The sequence below is a fragment of the Pristis pectinata genome, chromosome 10, assembly GCF_009764475.1.
Source record: "Pristis pectinata isolate sPriPec2 chromosome 10, sPriPec2.1.pri, whole genome shotgun sequence".
NCBI classification, from domain to species: domain Eukaryota; kingdom Metazoa; phylum Chordata; class Chondrichthyes; order Rhinopristiformes; family Pristidae; genus Pristis; species Pristis pectinata.
In genome coordinates this window covers 85,460,018-85,480,943 of record NC_067414.1, presented here as the reverse complement: position 1 = coordinate 85,480,943, position 20,926 = coordinate 85,460,018, and the positions used below count along the sequence as shown (strand labels likewise).

At 46.0% G+C, this 20,926-nt stretch overlaps 1 protein-coding gene across 1 annotated transcript in view; it reads right to left on the bottom strand.

Moving 5' to 3' along the window:
* Positions 1-20,926, bottom strand: part of slc16a10 (solute carrier family 16 member 10) — a 106,286-nt gene that overhangs the window by 38,962 nt on the left and 46,398 nt on the right. The window contains exons 2-3 of the mRNA XM_052024210.1: positions 5,594-5,738; positions 3,893-4,319 (exon numbers count right to left, since the gene is read on the bottom strand). Of these exons, the coding sequence (XP_051880170.1) occupies positions 3,893-4,319; positions 5,594-5,738 (572 nt within the window). The remainder of the gene's footprint in view (positions 1-3,892; positions 4,320-5,593; positions 5,739-20,926) is intronic.

Here is a 20,926-nt window from a genome sequence, read left to right as displayed (position 1 = left end):
CATGTGCAGTGTGCATAAATGAAGTGTCGCAAGGCTGGAGAGGTCTTTACATCTTTAACCGAAAGAGGAATGACAAGCCCCTTAAAGTTGCCTCTGATTGCTTCCAAACTCAGCATCACAGCTGAAGAGCAGAACTGCCAAGCCTGGCCTTTCAAACACATGCATGGAAGCAAATATCCAGAAATAATATGAAGTCATGCTTGCTGAAAGGATAGCAAAGAAATGCTCTGGAAACATTCTACAATCAAAGCACAGAAGGTGGTGTTAAAAACAAATATTTAAAAGGCAGCAGAATCCCTTGTGCCCAAGAGGAATCTGCTATCATTAAGCAACATCATCTTGTAATTGAGAGGAGGGAATGGTTGGGAGGCAGGAGGTCAGGGGGGGAGGGGAAAGGGAAGCAACTGCTGAAACGATGTTCAACTGTGAAAATTGAAACCAAGATGGTTTTGAAAAGCAGCCAAGAGCATAAGGATGCAAGATGAACTCCAACAGCCCATGTCATCTGTTCCACGAGCAGAAGCAGCTTCTTCCCCTCTGCCTTCAGATTTCTGAACGGTCCACGAACACTACCTTGCTATTCATCTTTTGCACTATTTTGTAACTTATCATTTTTATGTCTTGCACTGCACTGCTGCCGAAAAACAACAAAATTTTACGACATACGTCAGCGATAATAAACCTGATTCCGAATACATCAGATAAACATTAATGCAATCAAAATTTAGAAGCACCATCTTAAAGAGACAGTAACTCCTTGCTCACTCTACTTGGCCTCTAAACAGACCTGCTGTGGTTGTAGAGAACTAGTTTTTATTTTCGACTGTCGACATTTCTATCTGCAGATTCTGCCGTGAGTCACTGTGGTGCCTCGTATTAGTTTGCACTTACCAACCACAGTTCATGATCCAGCAGGTAAGCAGTTCCTCTTGGCTTTGTTACCCTGAATTCCTAGTAACTGTAGCAGCATGAAGAGGCAATACTCCAATCAAAGACACATTGCCATTGGTCATGAACCAGTTTATCGTCATCAATAGAAACCTTTGAGAGTGTATTAAATGTCATCACCCTGCTACAGTTTCACCAGGTAATCCCAATCCCTTGGAGTCCAACCAGGTAAAGGATTGCCTCCAATACACTTCCAAACCAGATACTGACCAGGGCCTTCCGGTCTCCTCAATACTTCACTAGTTCATTTCCTCAACATTCACCCCCTGGTTTTGATACAATTGTCCAGCACTACCATTATGGTGAAAGCTAAATCCTATGGCTCCTAAAACTCAGAACCAAAAGCAGAAAATGATAGAAATATTCAGCTGGTCATGCAGCATCCACAGAGAGATGCAGAGCCGATATTTTGGGGCAATAGTGCTCGGATGAATGTTACCTTCTTTCCCTGCTCACAGATTCTGCCCAGCCTGCTGCATATTTCCAGATTTCACCTTCAACATCATTGTTATCCTTCATCACTCAATCACTGCCGCTGATACTTATGCTTATTTTTGTCCCTACAAGCCTTACTCGGGGGTGTGAATAGTGATTTTTCATTTAAATTCACTTGTTTATGGGATGTGGATGTCACTGGCTAGATCATCACTCAGTGACCATTGCTAATTGGTCTTCCGAGCTGGGCAGCTTGCTAGGTAATTCCATGGGATTGTTAACCATATTGGTGGGTCTCGAGTCAAACATCAGATTTGGCAAGGACACAGATCTCCCTCCTTCCCGAAGGAGACTCAGGAGCCAGATGGGTGTCTACAACAGTCTGCTAGCTGCATGGTAATCAATACAGAGACCAGCTCACTTCTGTAATTCCAGGTTCATTTACTCGAATTTAAGTGTCCCAGTTGCCATGGTGCTTTGAACACATCTCTTCATCAATAATTGGAAAAATAAAACCACAGATGCTGGGAAACTGAAATAAAAACAAAGTGCTAGAAATACTTGGCAGGTCAGACAGCATCTGTTAGAGATCAGGGCTGTCCTGATGTGGGCTCATTGACCCATAATCTCAACCTGGTTTCTCTCTCTATAGATGCAGACTAACCTGCTGAGAGCATGTCCAGCATTTTGTAATCTGGGCCTTTGATTACTAATCCAGTACCTTAACCACACCAAGGTTACAGTCCTGAGTGTGGCAGCACTGGTGGGTAAGGTGTTGAAGACATTTGGGATGAGTGTGGCAGCACTGGTGGGTAAGGTGTTGAAGACATTTGGGATGAGTGTGGCAGCACTGGTGGGTAAGGTGTTGAAGACATTTGGGATGAGTGTGGCAGCACTGGTGGGTAAGGTGTTGAGGACATTTGGGATGAGTGTGGCAGCACTGGTGGGTAAGGTGTTGAAGACATTTGGGATGCTGGTCTTCATTGGCTGTGGCGAAGAATACAAGAGGTGGGACATCATGTTACCTCTTCATAAAACATTGGTTAGGCCATACCTGGAGTATTGTGTAGTTCTGCTCTAGAGGGTGCAGGGGAGACTCAAGATGTTGCCTGGATCGAAACATTATAGAGACTGGATAGGCTGGGTTAATTTTCTCTGGAGTGGAAGAGAGTGAGGGATGACCTGATTGAGGTATATAAAGTTATGAAGGGGATAGGTAGTAAAACTATTTCCCATGATGGGTGTATCTAAGACAAGGCATAGGTTTATAGATTAGATTCATAAAGTTATGCTGCACAGAAACAGGACCTTTGGCCCAACATCCATGCCAACCAAGATGCCCATCAAAGCCAATTCCATTTGCCCATATCCCTCTCAACCATTCCTATCCATGTACCTGTCCAAATGTCTTCTAAATGTTGTAATTGTACCTGCCTCTGCCACTTCCTCTGGCAGCTCATTCCATATACCAAACACCCTGTGTGGAAAAACTTGCCCCTCTGATCCCCCTTTAAGAGTATTCCCCTCTCACTAACCTATGCCTTTTAGTTTTAGAGCCCCTGGGGAAAAAAGACCGACTACCTACTCTATGCCCCTCATGACTTTATAAACCCTTATAAGGTGACCCCACAGCCTCCCTCATTCCAGAGAAAACAATCCCAGCCTATCCAATCTCTTCTTATAACAGACCTCTTATATGACAAAGATGAACTCTCGATCTTCCAACCTACCACAATGTGTCCCTTGCACATTGTCTACCCACACTGCACTTTCTCCGTAACTGTAACAATATGTTCTGCATTCTCTTATTGCTTTCTTTTTGTACTATCTTCACGTACTTGTTTGGAATGATCTGTCTGGATGGCACGCAAACAAAAGATTTACTGTTCTCAGTACATGTAACAATAAAGAACCAATTACATCCTTCCTAATGGCACAGCAACTGGAATTGCACACAATACTCCAAGTGCAGCCTAAACAACAACTGTAACCTGATGCCCCAACTCTTGTACTCAACACCATGGCTGAAGGCTAACATAACCATACGCCTTCTTCTCTACCTTCAGGGAAACTTCATACTTTTACCCCGCGTATCTCTGTTCAACGACACTCCCCAGGGTCCTGCCATTCACTGTGTAAGGTGAGTGGTAGGAAAGAAAAAGGACCAGATGGCAGGAGGAGTCTGGAGTTGGTCAGGTTGAGACAGTATCCGGACAGGGATAGGAAACAAGCTGCCATCGGGATTGGGGATAATTTCATCTGCCTCCTGTACCGACATCAGACACACCACCAAGGTTTAAGCCATGAAGTGCTCAGTGAAATAGCTTGAATGATGTGGACCCACACAGAAATGGCCTTTACCATCTCTCTCTCTCCACAGCACCTTCATTTTTGATTGCAAGGTACTGAAATAAAAATAACCCCATGCAATCTATTGTCAAATATTTGCATGTGAAAATAAAATGGATACTGATGCTGCACCCTCACTAAATCAATTGGAAATACTTACAAGGTGAACATAAGGCACAAAGTATCCGAAGAGTGCAGTTGGGATTCCAAGAGCCCAGATGCGGTACCCGAGGAATTTCCATATCTTCACATTGAAGACCTTTCTGATGTTGAGTTTTTGTTTTGAGGATTTACTGTTGGCCTCCACTGGCAAGAGGGGTTTGTAGGTAAATCCCGCCAGAAGCAGCACAAACATGAAGGCACTGAGGACACGCAATGTATGGCTGAGCCCAATCTTTGGCAGTAACTGTTTTAAGAGCAAGGGCAGGACGATGGTGAAAACACTGCTGCCTGCTGTGACAATCCCATTCACCAGTCCCAGGCGCTGCTTGAAATAATGTCCCAGAATCACAAGAGATGGTTGGTAGGCAAACGAAGATCCACAGCCAAACACGATTCCATATGTAAAGTACATGGGCCCCAGGGATCTGCATTAAACAAAGGACAGGGAGCAGTGAATGAACAACTTGGTGGGACCAGTAAATTGCAGGCAAATTATGTACCACAGCATTGTTGCCTTTCACACCTACTCAACTATTCAATATGATCATGGCTGATCTCTATCTCAATACCATATACCTACACTTCCCCCATACTCCTTGGGCCCAGAAATCTAAATGTAAAGAGAGACTTGGTCTCTGGTGCCTTATGTGGGAGGGGGGCAGTGTTGAAGAAGTAGGGATGAAAGGGGTCATTTTTTTTTTAGGGTGGCAACCTGTGACCACTTAGGTGCCACAGGGATCTGTTCTGGGACTGCAGCCATTTACAATACATGTTAATGACCTGGAGGAAGGAAGCCAAATTTGTTGTCAACAACAACAAAAAGAAAAAAAAGATGGAAACGGAAGTTGTGAGGAGGATACTAACAGTTTACAGAGAGATGTTGATAGGTTAAGCGAGTGGTCAAAAAATTGGCAAGAAGAGTATGAAAATGAAGTTGATCACTTTGGAAGGAAGAACAAAAGTACAGGATATTATCTAAATGGAGAAAACCCTCAAAGCTCCAGCAGATTGGGACCTGGGGCATCTTGTGCATAAAGCACAGAAAGCTGGAACAAAAGCTACAGCAGGTAATAGAGAATGTTGGCTGTAATTTCAAGGAGGTTGGAATATAAAAGTAGGGAAGTCTGACTGCAACAGTACAAGGCAGTGGTGAGACTCTTGTTTAAGGGAAAGATATTATTTCATTCAATGCATTTCAGAAAAAGTTCACTAGGACGATTCTGCACATGGTGAGGTTCTCCTACAAGGCAAGATGAAACAGGTTAGGATTCCGCTCATGGGAGTTCAGAAGCACGAGAGGGAATCTTATTGAAACATGAAAGAGTCTTAGGGGGCTAAATTGGGTAAATGATGTTTCTCTCATGGGAGAGTCCAGAACAAGAGGACAGCCACTTAAGACTGAGATGGGGTAGAATTTCTTTTAGAGGGTTGATGCTTTTGGAACTCCCTGCCATAGAGAAATGAGGGGCAGAATACTTGGGTATACTTAAGATTGAGATGGATAGATTCTTTTTAAATCGAAAGGAGTCAAGGATGATGGGGAAAGGGCAAGAAAGTGGATTTGAGAGGTGTGAGATCAGGCATCCTACTGAATGGAACAAGCTCAAAAGGGCTGAATGGCCTACTTCTTATGGTCTTGAGAGAAACAGTTGCTTTAAGTACAGACGAAACACTGGAAGATTGAAGCTGGATAACTCACGTAACAAATGAACTTCCAATGAGCCCGATGAAAGCCACAGCAGCTCCGGCAATGGCGGTTTTCCTGCATCCATACAAGTCCGTGAAAACACTCACAATAGGGGAGCAGAAGAAGATCATTCCCATGGACACAGAGCCTACCCATGCTGTGAAAAGAGGGAGACAAAGCAGTTAATACACAGAACCATCCCCCATCAGCAGCTTCCATTTCTCCCAACTCCCATCATCCAAAATCTGGCACTAAAAAGATGCCCATAATATTCTGGGCTACTTCATGGACAACAGGAGTGACCAGATAATCAGCAGGCTCCCTAAACTTGGTAATTCACATACTGATGGAGTAATACCCTTTGAATGGAGACCAAGTGCATCATGACCCTGCAAGTATTGACTTAAGCAAAACACAAGTTTCAAGGACACCCAAGGTACATCAAATGGTAGAATACAGCCTCTGACTGGTAGGAAAAAGACACCCGACAGAAAAAATGTTTCTAGAAGATTCTGCAGAGTACGCAGCCAGGTCTGCTGAAGGACAGGTGGGTTGTGTCACAGGAACATCTTGTGATAAAGACTGAAGTTGGTCTGTTGGAAGGCAAGGAGTTTATGGTGAAGGCAACACTAACATAACTGAGGGGGAATGGATCAGGTGGAATACCCAGTTGTATGTCCCACCCAATTTTCATCTGTGTTGGCTTCAAGGAATGATCCTCCCCTCACTCCACAACAAAACCCTGGGCCTCCCCTAGAAGGAATTTCCTACTTTTTGCCTCACTCCACCCCAGTAAGATGTGCCTGACCAGCAGGGACCACTCGAGGTCACTGACAGGTGGCTCCTGCTGTCCAAAAATGCCATTCCAATCCATGGGCCCACAATGTCACCTGGGAGGACCTTGGGCTGGAGTCACTGGTAGGAGGCAGTGGTTAAAGCAGGTTGGACTGCACTGCGCACTACCCTCCCATTTTTGTTTCCCATGTGCCTGACCCAGGTCAAAACCAGGACAGCAGTTACCAGCAGCAGAGTGGGTTGAGTCTGGTTAAGTAATGTGAGCTTGTTGAACGAAAGTCAAGTTGCTGCTTTTGGCTCTGCAGCAATATTCCACTGATATCTGAACAGAATGTTCACATCTTCTCCCCCAAGCACTCAACATACAAACAGAATGTACGAGCAGAGTAAACATGAAGAAGCCCAAATAAAACACCTCCCACACAGAGACAGGAACTCTGAAACAAACGGCACCCGGCAAAACTCACTTGACAGGCCAAGTTGAGCTTAGAGCTCAGCCTTGCTCAACAGCACCACTAACATGGGTAAACAACAGCTTTCAGGGTGTTCCAGAAGTTACTTTAGAAATACTTTTAGTCGTACCAACTCAAATATTCTCAGCTGGGTTTTGCTATCTTGAGGTTGAGCAAGGAGCTGTCCAATTTTAGAAAGTTATTGAATTATGATACAGCTTAAGGAAAAAATGTGCTGCAATTGTAAAACACAACCACAATAATAAAACATCTGAAATTCAGATAATGATTACTACTGAAGTTTGACAATTGTAACGTTGCCAGAGTTCACACCTTCTGCACCAGTATAACTGGAGAAACAGAAGTCACCATGGTGCCTTTAACAATTCCTAACAAACTTCTACCCTCTATCATCTTGAAGGAGAAGGACAGCAGGGGAACACACCACCTGCAAATTCCTCTTCCAGTCATACACAGTGTTGATGAAGGAAAGAGGGATATATTTCCAAGTGAGGATGGTGTAAGTCCTGGAACTCCCTCCCCAACCAATCTGAAGGATTTCAACCCTGAAAAGTTAACTGTTCCTCCTTTCCACCAATTTAAAATCTTTACTGACATATCCTACCTCAGAGAAGCATCACCCAAACCAAAGTAAATTGCAGATGCTGGAATTCTGAAATAAACAGAAAATACTGGAAACATTCAGCAGGTCAGGCAGCATCAGCATGGGTAATGTTTCTTTGAGGTAGGAACAATGTCTTGGACAGGAGAGATTTTAAATTGGTTGTGTCTGAAGTTCAAGTACAGAGACATTGCTCTCGGCAGAGGATAGCTGGCTTAATTTTCATATCAAATTTACACGTCAATGGTGCCAGTGGGATGTACATGCCCTATGTCAAGCAAGGTTGTTTCTGCTTCAATCTCAGCCACTGGTCTGGATCAGGGCCAGTGGAGCAGCTGATATACTGCTATTTAAGTTTTTAACATTCCTTTGTAACCAGGAGAATCAGAAGTTAGTGTCAAGGTATGCAAGCAAGTTAAGGTCTCTCACTCAGCTTTCCAGACTACCTTGGTTTCAGCAAAACCTTAGGCTCCTCCAAGTCCACTCGTTCAAAAAAACCAGCGACAATCCACTTTAAAACTCAGGCCAATCAAAGGCCGTCAGCAAGTGCATGAATGAGAGGCAGGAAATAAACCCCCTTCATTTTTTTGTCTTCATACTGCCAATTTAAAGGTGGTACACTACATCCAATGGAAAGCCAAATTGATGGAGCCCCAGGCAATTGAGAGCTGGAGGTTAAAAGGAGGAAACATTTGCATCAACTGAACATAACACCACAATGAAGCAGTTTGTAAAGTTTAATCTGCACTGAAAAACACCTCAGAACACAGGAGGAGAAACACATTTCAAAAGCCACGTCATGGAATGAATCCTAGTTATCCAAAAACAAAAGGCCACATGTAAATTAAGCAACTATTTGCATTTCTGTCTATAACACAAAGCCAGATTCATATTTCTTGGTAATCAACTGCAAATATTGTCATTACTTGTAGAACATGGGAACCAGATGGATTCTTTAAATAATGCAACGGCAGTTTTAAGTGTCACCATTGCTCCAGATTATTTAATTAACTGAATTTAAATTATCCAATCTGCTGTGCTAGGGTTTGAACAAGTCTTCTGGATTTTTAGTCCAGAGCTCTGGATTACTAGTCCAGCGTCACAGTCAGAAACTACCATAACCATCTTATGTGCACAGTAACAAAAAACCTTGCAAATGGGAGGAAGCCATTACTAGTTCTCCCCAGGTTACGAAACACCTGACTTATGGACACCCATACATATGAACAAGCACTTAGGAGACTGGTGGGATGGATTTGAAGGTTGCTGCTGCGTGGGGAACGGGACATTTCTGACCTCCAAACCACCATCACCCAAGAGCCACAACAACTGGGGTACTGGTCATCCCATGCCCGCTCACTCTCCTGTCACAGCTGTTTCCTTGACCCCCCTCTCGTACACTGTTTCTGTTCATTTTCAACTTGTGAGCAGTTAGCGTTACGAACAGTTCTCAGGAACTGAACCCTGTTGTAACCTGGGGACCATCTGTACCTAGAAACTCCACCTTACAACGCACGGACATGAGAACATAATTACTACAACGTAGTAGAATTTGCTGGGAATTTCATCAGGGCTGCTCCTTCATCACAGATGAAAAATTCTTTATGGCAGTAGGTCAACTCTGCAGAAGTTCAAGGTTTATTATTTGAACTGGTAACAAGCAAATGGGTCCCAGCTACCACCAGCAGAAAGGCTTCAGAGGGAGGAGTAATCTGACAATTTAAGACTCAACCTCACAGAGTAACAGAAGCCTGCCTAGGAAAATCAAATCTCTCCAAGTTCTTAAAACAACTTTGATGTAAAGACTTTGGACACTAATCCTCTTAACTAATCAGCCTTGTCTTAATAATAAAGCAGAGCTTGGGTGGAAGACTTGTACAAATCATCTACGATCAGAGTAGAGCACCAAATTTTTCAATGATTTTCTAGGGTCTGCAAGTCAAGACAACTCTCACTTTTTAAATTGAATCTTCAAAAGAAACATCAATTAAACTTGCAAGGTGCAATTGATAAGAATAAGCAAGAGGAGACAAAAAAGGAAAGTCTGGGGAGGAAGAACTGCCTTCTCGTTAACGAAAGTCAAAACCTTCAGATGCTGGAAATCAAATTAAAGCAGAAAATGCTGGAAACGTTCAGGTCAAGAGAGCATCCACAGAGAGAGAAACAGTTGACATTTCAGGTCAAAAACCCTTTGTTAAAACAAACCAGTTTTGACAAAAGATCTTTGACCTGAAAGGTTGACTCTTTTCCTCTTTCCACAGATGCTATTGACCTGTTGAGCATTTCCTGCATATTCTGCCTTGTTATTAAGTTGGCAATAAAACACACGTTAAAAGGATATGGGCAGACTAGTTGGCAGAAACATCTACAAGATCACAGTACTGGCCAGGTCACCAGCACTTTAAATAGTAATGGCTCACTGCTCACCAAAAGTATAAGAGCAACAAGCCCAGCTGGTCATTGGATCCAAGTCTTCATATATTGAGCTGGGTGGCCTAAATAAGCATAACCATGAAAATCTTCCCCCCCCTCCTTCTACTCAGAAGAGAGAAAGAGAAACATAGGATCATTAACCCATTCAATGATTTCAGCAATTCTTTACACGTGAACAAGCAGGTCACCCAGCCCCATGAATCTGATCCACCATTCAATAAGATCACAGCTGATTAGAATCCCAAACTTGTGTTCTATCCCCAGTAACCCTTCATAACAAGAATCTATCCATCCTCCTTAGAAATATTTAGACTCTGCTTCCACCACCTTTTAAGAATTCCAAAGACTCAATCTTCAGAGAAAAAAAAGTGTTGCCTTATCTCTGTCAAATGAGCTACCCCTTATTTTAAAGTGACAACTAGTTCGAGATTTCTCCCCCACAAGAGAAAATATCCTCACCACATCCACACTTTCAAGACTCCTCAGCACCTTAAGCTTCGATGAAGATCCCTCTCGTTTTTCTAACTCCAGTAGATGGCCTGCCAAGTCTTTCCTTCACCTCCACGTACAACATGTACATACAGCCAGGCAAACGCCATAAATTGAAACACCAGTGAGGAACTTCACAGGAAAATTCGAGATGGCAAAATGGCTGGACCAATTTCAGAGCTCTTTGATCAAGAACAACCACTTCAAATAGCTGAAGGAGACTTCACTTATTGTCAAAATATTGAAAAGCATCAGAAGAGAATAGACAGCAGATCTGATATACCCCAAACAAAAGGGGCATTGCGATTCCTCACAACACCCCTTTCAATTAGTTCAACTCTGTCCAGTCAGGAACTGAAACTTCTTGTTTTGTCAGGCAGAGGTATTCATGGATTTAAAACAGAGGGAGGTGAAAGACACAATGAGATTTGTCAGCGGTAATGTGTGGAAGACTTCTGATTTGAGGTTTAATTCACAGGGAAAATGGCAAATGTTACACGAGGGTTTTGGCAAAGATTAATTGAAAGAATGACTTAACATCTGCATAAAAGAGAAAGACTTGCATATATACAGCTCTCCTTGCATCCCTCTGAAGTCATCCCACATGAAGTACTTCTGAAGTGTAGTCGAGGACACAAGAGATAGTAGCAGCAGTTGCTCACTTGCTTCTGTTGTGTCATTCAAAATCATGGCTGATCCCTCATCTCAATTGCCTTTTCCTGCCAGATTCTAACATCTTCAATTCTTAATCTCACCCTTGAATATACTTAGTGACTGGGCATCCACTGTCCAGGGGTAGAGAACTCTAAAGTTTCTCAACTCTTTAAGTGAAGAACTTTCTGACCTCAAATCCAAATTGTAATCCCCTACCCTGAAATTATGTCTCCTGGCTCCGGAGATGGAAAGAAGTCTCAGCATCCATCCAATCAAGCCCTTTCAACATGTTCCAATTACATCACTGCTCATTTTTCCCAGATTCCAGAGAATATGTCAACTCTGCTCAGTATTTCCCTACAGGCAGCCTTCTCAACCTTGGAAACAGTCTAGTAAACTTCCTCCAAGTATATCCTTTCGGAAATAAGATAGACTGCACTCCAAGTGTGGTCTCACCACAGTCCTCCTCCACTGCAGACAAGACTTCCTTTCGTTTCAACAACTTCTTGCAACAAAGGTCTACATGCTGCTAGCCTGCCTAACTGCACATTGAGAATGCATTCAAACTTGAGATTAATCCAAGAGGGCACCCAAAACTCTCAGCACTGGGCAGCACTGTGAGGCAATAGCTGGTGCTGCTGCTTCACAATTCCAGGGACCTGGTCTGATCCCGACTTGTCTGGGTGGTTTGCACTTAATCTCCATGGCTGCACGGGTTTCTGCTGGGTGCTCCAATTTCTTGTCACATCCCAAAAACACGCTGGTAAGTTGTTAACTACTGTAGGTGTAGGTTAAATGGGGAAAAGATAATTAGAGAGTTAAAGGGGATGTGTGACAGAATAAGTTGCAGGACTGCAAGAAAATGGGACTATTGAGATCGACGTCCTGTGAGCCAGCATGAATACAATGTGCTGAATGGCCACCTTCTTTAAAAATACTGAATGCTGGAAATCTAAAACACTAGAAACAGTCAGCATGTCAGTTTGTATCTGTGCAGGGAGAAACAGTTAATGTTTAGGGCAAAGACACTTCAGCAGAACTGCCATTCAGTAGCTACTCACTACCTAAAATACGTTCTATTTTACCAGTTCTTCCTACCAAAGGGAATGACTTCACATCTGACCAGTGTTGTGGAAAATGCAGCAGCTAATTTGTACACAGCTACCAGACACAGGTGATCTGTTCAAGAACATAGAGTGGGAGCAGGAGTAGCCCATCCAGCCCCTAGAGCCTGCTCTACCAGTCAACAAGATTACGGGCACCCGCCCCCCCCCCCCCCCCAAGAACAGCATTTTTTGCCCCATCCCATTTTATCACTCAATTCCTCTAACAACCAGAAATGCTGATTAAGAGACAAGTCAAGCCACCAGAGATAACTCAAAGTAAAACACCACAGAAACTGGACTACTGGAGCAAAATAGGCAAAGTCTATGGAAAGAGAAACAGAAGTGTTGGTTTAATAATATGCCACTGTAAGTTGCTACTAGTGTGTAGGTGAGTTATAGAATCTGGGGGACATTTTTAGAAGTGTGAGAAGAATAGGTTACTGGGAAAACTATGGGAATGGCATTGCCCTGTGAGCCAGCATGCTCGATGGGCCAAAATAGCCCTCTATATCATGGAGGCACATAGCAGGGAAACAGACTTTCACCCACTGAGTCCACATCAACCAGCACCCAGGCTCCCGTTTTATATTAATCATAATTTATTCTCCTCACTTTCACATCAACTCCAAGATTCCATCACTCACACTTGGGGCAATTTACAATCCACCAACCTGCATATATTTGGGATGTGGGAGGAATCCAGAGCACCTGAACGAACAAAACCCACGCAGTCACAGGGGGATCGTGCAAGCTCCACACACCGGAGGTCAGGATTGAACTTGGGTCACTGAAGCTATGACTGCAGCAGCTCAATTAGCTGTGTTACCCTTTTTAAAAGGAAGCCTCCCCATTGAACTGAAAGCAGCATGACAGGTGGGGACACTTACCATGATATGAAAGAAGAACTTAAGAAAATATTAAAATATAAATTTCAGATTGTTCAAGGGTTCATATCTCCTCTGGAATGGAATAGTGGAATAGGATCTGTTGTGTTCTAAGAGGCTACCAGTGGCATTGCTAATTTGTACAAAAAATGTATTAACTTGGTGATATTATGGATGTAACTGGTTTATTATTGTCACGTGTACCAAGATACAGTGAAAAGCTTTTGTTTGCGTGCCATCCAGGCAGATCTTTCCATACGATTACACTGAGGTAGTACAAAAGGGAAAGAAACCAGAATGGAGAATATAGTGTTACAGTTATAGAGAAAGTACATTGCGGTAGACAATAAAGGTGCAAGAACCATGATGAGGTAGATTGAGAGATCAAAGAGTTCATCTTTATTGTGCAAGAGGTCCAAGATTCTTATAACAGTGGGATAGAATTGGGAATGTATAGACAGGCTAACACCATGAATATAAAGTAAGCCATATAATGTTTTGTATTTCTTGTACATATTTATGAATAAATTTCATCTTTGAAATTATAAACAATCCATTCTAGACAGCAGACTTTAATATTGGAGGGACTAGACCTCTGAGTGTACAGCACTCTCAGCACTGCCCTTCTCTCCAGAGAGTCTCAAATCCACTACAAAGGGAGAGCAGTATAGCTGAACCATGTCCAACATTTAAGTGGTTAATAAGCAGTCAGCCACTGGATTACCTGCTTTTACCAGTGAACAGAAATTAATATCAAATGCATTGCAGACTTTGCCCATCTATTAAGATTTGACAAACAATTTGACCTGTACCCAAAGCAAGACTCCTATATCTTATCTAAAGATTAGAGAACCTATTTGTTGACAAGACAACTGAGCTCCAACTTGGTTTTATTGTGCTGACATAGCTTCCACTTTCCCACCAGTTATTCTGACACGTTTACTCCATTAACCCTGACGCTAGGCAGAATTTAATGGAGATCTTCCAAATCAATGCTTCACGTTTTCCAGTGAGCCCCCCATTCCCAGCCCCCCCCAAACAACCCTCAATAGTAAATCAATGCAAATAGTACAATTGTCAAGATCTGCAGCACCATTACTGTAGAGAAATCTCCAAGGTGGGGAGGGTTGTGCAGCCAAAGAAGGATTCAGCAGATTCCATCATACCCAACTAGGGATTACGAGAGAGACTGTGGCATCCGAGCAGACTGCCAACACATGCAGTGTTCCCTGTCAGCCCCACCAATGGCCCTCACACACCTTGTGGGCTGTAATGCAGTCAAGAGCCCCACATCAGAGCAGTGAGTGACCACACCACTCACCCCAGACCACACACCAGCCCTCACAGGTAGCCACTGCACACTGTCCCGTAGGTTGATCTCTGGTACAGGAGCACCAGCAGAGGACGAGGATGGATATCATGCCAGGGTGGACATCTTTTTAAACGTATGGTTGGCACAAACTTACTCCTGCACCAGGAGCACTGTGGTGTAACACTCACTGGGATACCAGCACATTGCAACAGTGACAAGATTTCATAAAGTGATTTTTGTCCGTGAGACACTGCAGGATGTCCAGTGGGTGTTAGAAAGGCACTATTTAACAAAAATCATCTCAACATTATATTCTGCATTCTGTTTTTCCCTTTGTAGTACTTTGATGTACTTATGTATGCAATGATCTGTCTGGATAGCATGCAAACAAAAACTTTTCACTGTATCTCAGTACATGTAACAATAATAAAGGCATTTTTTAAAAAAATCACTTCAAACCTGAACACTGATCTTGAACTCACTGACTTATGTTCAGTCAGGAAGTAAGCAAATAGTAACTAATCAACTCAAGAGATGGGTTGTTCATTTAATTACCTTAAGGCTGCATGTCTCAGACTTTGCCCGTGTTCCAAGGCCCAATCCTAGCTGGTTGACTAGTCCAGCCTTCTCGAAACCTAAAGTGTTAAGGACCGTTGCGTGGAAGACAAGCATCTTCCCAATTGCCAGGAGGCAGGGAGGGGTGGAAGTGCTCTACTTCCCACCCATCCGAGTAAACCCAACTGCTGTTCCACGTGACTGTGCCCACCCTATCACTTCCCACTGTTCCCAAACCCACAGGCAAAAGCCCAACAGTTAAAACTTCCTGCAGAATAAATACTGCAAGGAGCAAAGCCTTGATCTTCTGTTGCCCCCAAAAATACGACTGACTGTGACCATGCAGTTACTGGCACTAACATGCCTCCACCCTGGCCAACTGGCACACCACAAACCCTGCTGAAATACACTACCATATGGCAACAGGGAGCAAGAACCAAGGGGGGGGGGGGGGGGGGGTCGGTGAGTAGTACACGGTTGTTCCCAGCTCACAGCTGTTTGACTTCCTTCCTGATCAATGAAAAATCTGTGAGTTGAGTTGAGTTGAGTTGAGTTGAGTTGAGTTGAGTTGAGTTGAGTTGAGTTGAGTTGAGTTGAGTTGAGTTGAGTTGAGTTGAGTTGAGTTGAGTTGAGTTGAGTGAGTTGAGTTGAGTTGAGTTGAGTTGAGTTGAGTTGAGTTGAGTTGAGTTGAGTTGAGTTGAGTTGAGTTGAGTTGAGTTGAGTTGAGTTGAGTTGAGTTGAGTTGAGTTGAGTTGAGTTGAGTTGAGTTGAGTTGAGTTGAGTTGAGTTGAGTTGAGTTGAGTTGAGTTGAGTGTGTGAAGAAGGGGGTGGAAACTGTCAACCTTTCTGCAGGGTTTTGGCCCAAAACGTCAACAATTGCTTTCTCCTCCTCCACAGATGCTGCTCAACCCATCGAGTTCCTCAGATTGAGGAGGAATTATGATCGACCTCCGCAGATTGCTTGTTGCTCCAGATTCCAGCACCTACACTCTCTGATGTCTCCTTTTGACTTCATTCCTGAGTCACCACACATTCCGAGGAATCCGGAGTCAATCCTGTCTCACATCTTGTTCCCTTGCCAACACTACCCTTGCAACAGCCCCTGGATGTTTGAGCTATTCCCAAGTTCACAGCTCCCTGCGATGCACCCTTTTTGCATAAGGGAATGTGTGGGCTGGAGAAACAGCAGGAAGGAAGCACATTTGGAAATGCCTCAAAGTTACATGTTTGAGCCACATAAAAATGTAATTCAATTATAAAAGCATCTTCTCAGGTCAATTGGTATTGGTTTATTATTGCCACATGTACTGAGATACAGTGAAAAGCTTTTGTTCTGCGTGCCATCCGGCCAGATCATGCCATACATTACACTGGGGTAGCAAAGAGAAAACAGAATGCAGAATATAGTGTTGCAGTTACAGAGAAAGTGCAGTGCAAGTAGACAGTATTTTCATTTGGAAAAATAATGATTTTTTTTTGGAGACGGGGATTAAGGGGGAGGAAACAGCAAATAACATGAGATCTCATCATTCCAGTGTGAAGCCAGTGTGAGGATAAAAGACTGTAGCGGCCCGTACTCGCGGGACTCAAACTGCCATTGGCGAATGCAGGCAGACGGGCGGGAGCAGTCGTAGACTAACTGTGGGGCAGGCCTTCCGGCAGGAATCTTACCTCACGTCTGCCGGAGAGGATCTCGGGTACTTTTGCGCGCGCGCTCATTTTGCTCGCGGCAGTAAAGTGTGCTCCGGTTCAGCCTCCACGTCTCTGAGTTTTCCTTTCAACAATGTGTTGCGTTCGGCCACATTTGGTGACCCCGACGCTTCCAGATGGCATCTGGAACCCACGACATGAATTCCAACGACTCGTACAACGCAGTCTCGCTCAAGCTCCTGACTTTCTGGGCCACTCAGCCCCACATTTGGTTGGAGCAGGCTGAGGCCCAGTTCAGTATCAGAGGCATTACAGCTGACGCCACGCGGTACTACTACATGGTCAGCGCGCTCGACCAGGACATGGCAGGCCAGATCATCGACTTCCTGCACCAGCCACCAACGGAGGACAGGTATGATAAGATCAAGGCGCTCCTCATCTGCACTTTCGGACTCTCCCGCCGCAAATGAGCTGCACGGCTTCTGCACATGGAGAGCCTGGGCTCTCACCTGACGGGCTCCCACCTGACAAGCTCCACCTTGCCAAGGAGGAGTTCCGGAAGATGGAGGAGATAGGGATCATCCGCCGCTCAGACAGCCCTTGGGCATCTCCGCTGCACATGGTGCCCAAGTCCGCAGGAGGTTGGAGGCCCTGCGGGGACTACAGGAGACTCAATGACGCCACAACTGCTGACCGATAGCTGGTGCCCCACATCCAGGATTTCATGGCAAACCTCCACGGGGCGACCATCTTTTCAAAAATCGATCTGGTCCGAGGGTACCATCAGCTCCCCGTGCACCCTGATGATGTGCCCAAGACAGCCTTCATCACCCCCTTCGGGTTGTTCGAATTCTTAAGGATGCCTTTCAGCCTCAAGAACGTCACCCAGACTTTCCAGAGGCTTATGGACTCAGTGGGGCGAGGCCTGGATTTCATCTCTTCATCTACCTGGACGATATCCCGGTGGCCAGCAAGGCACGCAAAGAGCATGTGGCACATTTGCACCAACTCTGCCGGCGCCTGAGCGACCATGGACTGGCAATCAACCCGGCGAAGTGCCAGTTTAGGCTGACGGAGATCAACTTCTTGGGCCACAGGGTCAACCAGCATGGAGCAGCCCCTCTACCAGATAAGGTCCAGGCCATCCGCCAGCTTCCCAAACCCAGCATGGTCAAGGGCCTGCAAAAGTTTGTGGGGATGATAAATTTCTACCATCGTTTCATGTCGGCGGCGGCGTGCATCATGAGACCCTCGTTCGGTCTGGTGGCCGGCAAGGCCAAAGAGGTGGCATGGGACGTGGAGTCCACGGAGGCTTTCGAGCAGGCCAGAGGCGTTGGCGAAGGCAGCCCTCCTAGTACACCCAGGAGTACACCCACGGCGCTCATAGTCACACTTCTGACACGGCGGTCGGCGAGTCCTGGAGCAGCTCGTCGAGGGCCAGTGGTGACCGCTCGCCTTTTTCAGCCAACACCTGTGACCACCAGAGGTTAAGTACAGCGCTTTTGACAGGGAGTTGTTAGCGCTCTACCTGGCTACCCGGCACTTCTGGTATTTCCTCGAAGGAAGGGATTTCACCATGTATACAGACCACAAGCCCCTCACCTTCACCCTTGCAAAGGTATCGGACCCATGGTCGGCTTGGCAGCAGGGGCACCTCTCCTTTATTTCGGAGTTCACCACAGATGTCCGCCACATCGCAGGGAAGAACAACGTAGTCGCCGACACGCTGTCCCGCCCCCACATCCACCTCAGTGACCACCTCAGCCCCAGGGATCGACTACACAGCGCTGGTGCAGGCGCAACAGGCGGACACCGAGATCCCAGCCTACCGCACCGCCATTTCGGGGCTCCAGTTGGAGGACGTCCCCGACGGCCCGACAGCGGTTCGGCTCCTGTGCGACATGTCTACCAGCAGACCTCGGCCTGTGGTACCAGCAGCAATGGCGGCAACGGGTGTTCGACACGCTACACGGCCTGGCCCCACCTGTCCATCCAGGCATCTATCAAATTGGTAGCGGACAAATTTGTTTAGCACGGTTTGCGCAGCAGGTCGGGCACTGGGCCAGGACCTGCGTACACTGCCAGACTGCCAAGTCCAGCGGCATGTGAAGGCCCCCCTCCAGCAGTTCCAGCAGACACTTGGGAGGTTTCAGCACATCCACGTGGACATCGTCGGCCCCCTGCCCGTCTCCCGGGGCACCAGGTATATCTTTACCATGGTCGACAGGTTTACCAGGTGGCCAGACGGCCATGCCACTAGCAGACACGTCCACCAAATCCTGTGCCAGGACGCTCATTGCAAACTGGATCACCAGGTTCGGGCTCCCAATGGACATCACCTCCGACAGAGGGGCACAGTTCACGTCAGGTTTGTGGACAGCACTGGCGCAGCCCCTGGGCACCCAGTTACATCACACCATAGCGTACCACCCACAGTCCAATGGTTTGGTCGAGCGGTTCCACAGGCACCTCAAGTCAGCCCTCCCAGAGGGTGCGACTGGACAGACGAGCTCCCCTGGGTTTTACTGGCCAGCCGCATGGCCCCCAAGGAGGACCTGGGCACCTTCTCAGCGGAGTTGGTCTACGGCACTCCCCTGACAGTCCCGGGTGAGTTCGTGCCAGAGGCTCAAGGTCCAGCAGGAACGCCGGCAGAAGTGCTGACAAGGCTGTGAGACAAGGTAGGGACCCTGGCACCAGTTCCAACCTCCAGACATGGCACTACACTGTCCTTTGTCCCTAAGGACCTCCGGGACTGAGTACATTTTCATTTGCAGGGGCATGCACAAGTCACCTCTACAGAGGCCATACAAAGGACCCTTCAAGGTGATCCGGCACAACGGATCTACGTGTGTCGTGGAGGTGGGTGGCCGTGAGGAGACTTTCACAGTGGATCGCCTCAAACCGGCGCATTTGGACATTGAGCAGCTGGTGAAGGTACCAGATGTTTCTGGGTGGGGGGGGGGAGGAGACGGAATGTGTAGTGGCCTATACTCAGAGGACTTGAACCGCCATCGGCGGCTGCGCAGGAGCGCATCGTAGACTAACCGCGGGGCGGGCCTTCTAGCAGAAATCCTACATCACGTTCACCGGAGAGGCTCTCGGGTACTTTTGCACACGTGCAGTGTTTAGCTTGTGGCAGTAAAGTGTGCTCCGTTCAGCCTCCACATCTGAGTTTTCCTTTCAGCAACGCATTGTATTTGGCTACAGGACATGCATTTATGTAGTTCCAGTCACAACCTTGGGCATTGTAAAACTTAGTAAAGCAAGTGGATAAAGATATTAGTGCCACATTGCAGGAATCAAGTGCAAGCTTGTGGGCTTAATGAATTCTCTCTGTGCCAAAACTTCAATGGTTTGTACAGAAGGTTTCAGAGCAACAGGAGGCGATTCAGTTGACAATACATCACCCAAAAAGACAATACCTTTTATGCAATTAGAGTTAGAAGTACTGCTGGCTGAGTGCAGCACAGATTCCTAAACCATCAGCAGCTGAATCCATGTGTACAGCACAAGGACACCAAGCAGGCAACTAAATAAACAAACCAAATAAACAAAAGAATCACTGCCCACAGACAATTTTAAAAATCGTCTTTTTAAAATAGAGGCACAAGCTGCACAGCAGCAGACCAGACGCCTTGCAGTCCTCTGGTGTTACTATAGCAACTCAAGGGAAGCCATGCTTTCGCACTGCTCATGGAGTCATTGCAGTGAGGGAAGTCAAGACTCTGCCCACATCAGCTACCAATGGGGAGGTTGTGGAAGAAGAGGGTTCCATCTCATCCAGCTGCGCAGCAACACTGGTGCGGAAGTCTCACCTACTACCCAGCTCCTTCTCTCCCCTTCACCACCTCCTTTCCTTCAAACTCCTTTCCGTCCACTCACAAACTCCTTTCCGTCCACTCACCTCCCTAGACCCCTTTGGTGACCTCGAAGACATCCTCCGCATGGAGTAACTTCTCATCAAGTCATTCCCTTCCACTCTCGTCCCTTCCCACTTCAACCCTCCCTCCTTCACACCTGCCCTTCCTTGAACTGGCCCTCCTCCCTCCACTCCCATTACTCCCCACTCCAGTCCTTCTCTCCCATCCCTTCATTCTCCAGCTCTACCCCCTCTACTCCCATCCCTCCTTGCCCCAGTCCTACCCTCCCCACTCCAACTCTGCACCCTCTAATCCCATTCCTCCCCACTGTCCACACAACAGTCCTTAAGACTTTGAGTTTCCAGAGGGCTGGACTAGTCAACCAGCTAGGATTGGGCCTTGGAACACAGGCAAAGTCTAAGACATGCAGCCTTAAGATAATTAAATAAACCCATCTCTTGAGTTGATTGGTCACTATTTGCTTGCTTCCTGACTTAGTGAACATAAGTCAGTGAGTTCAAGATTAGTATTCA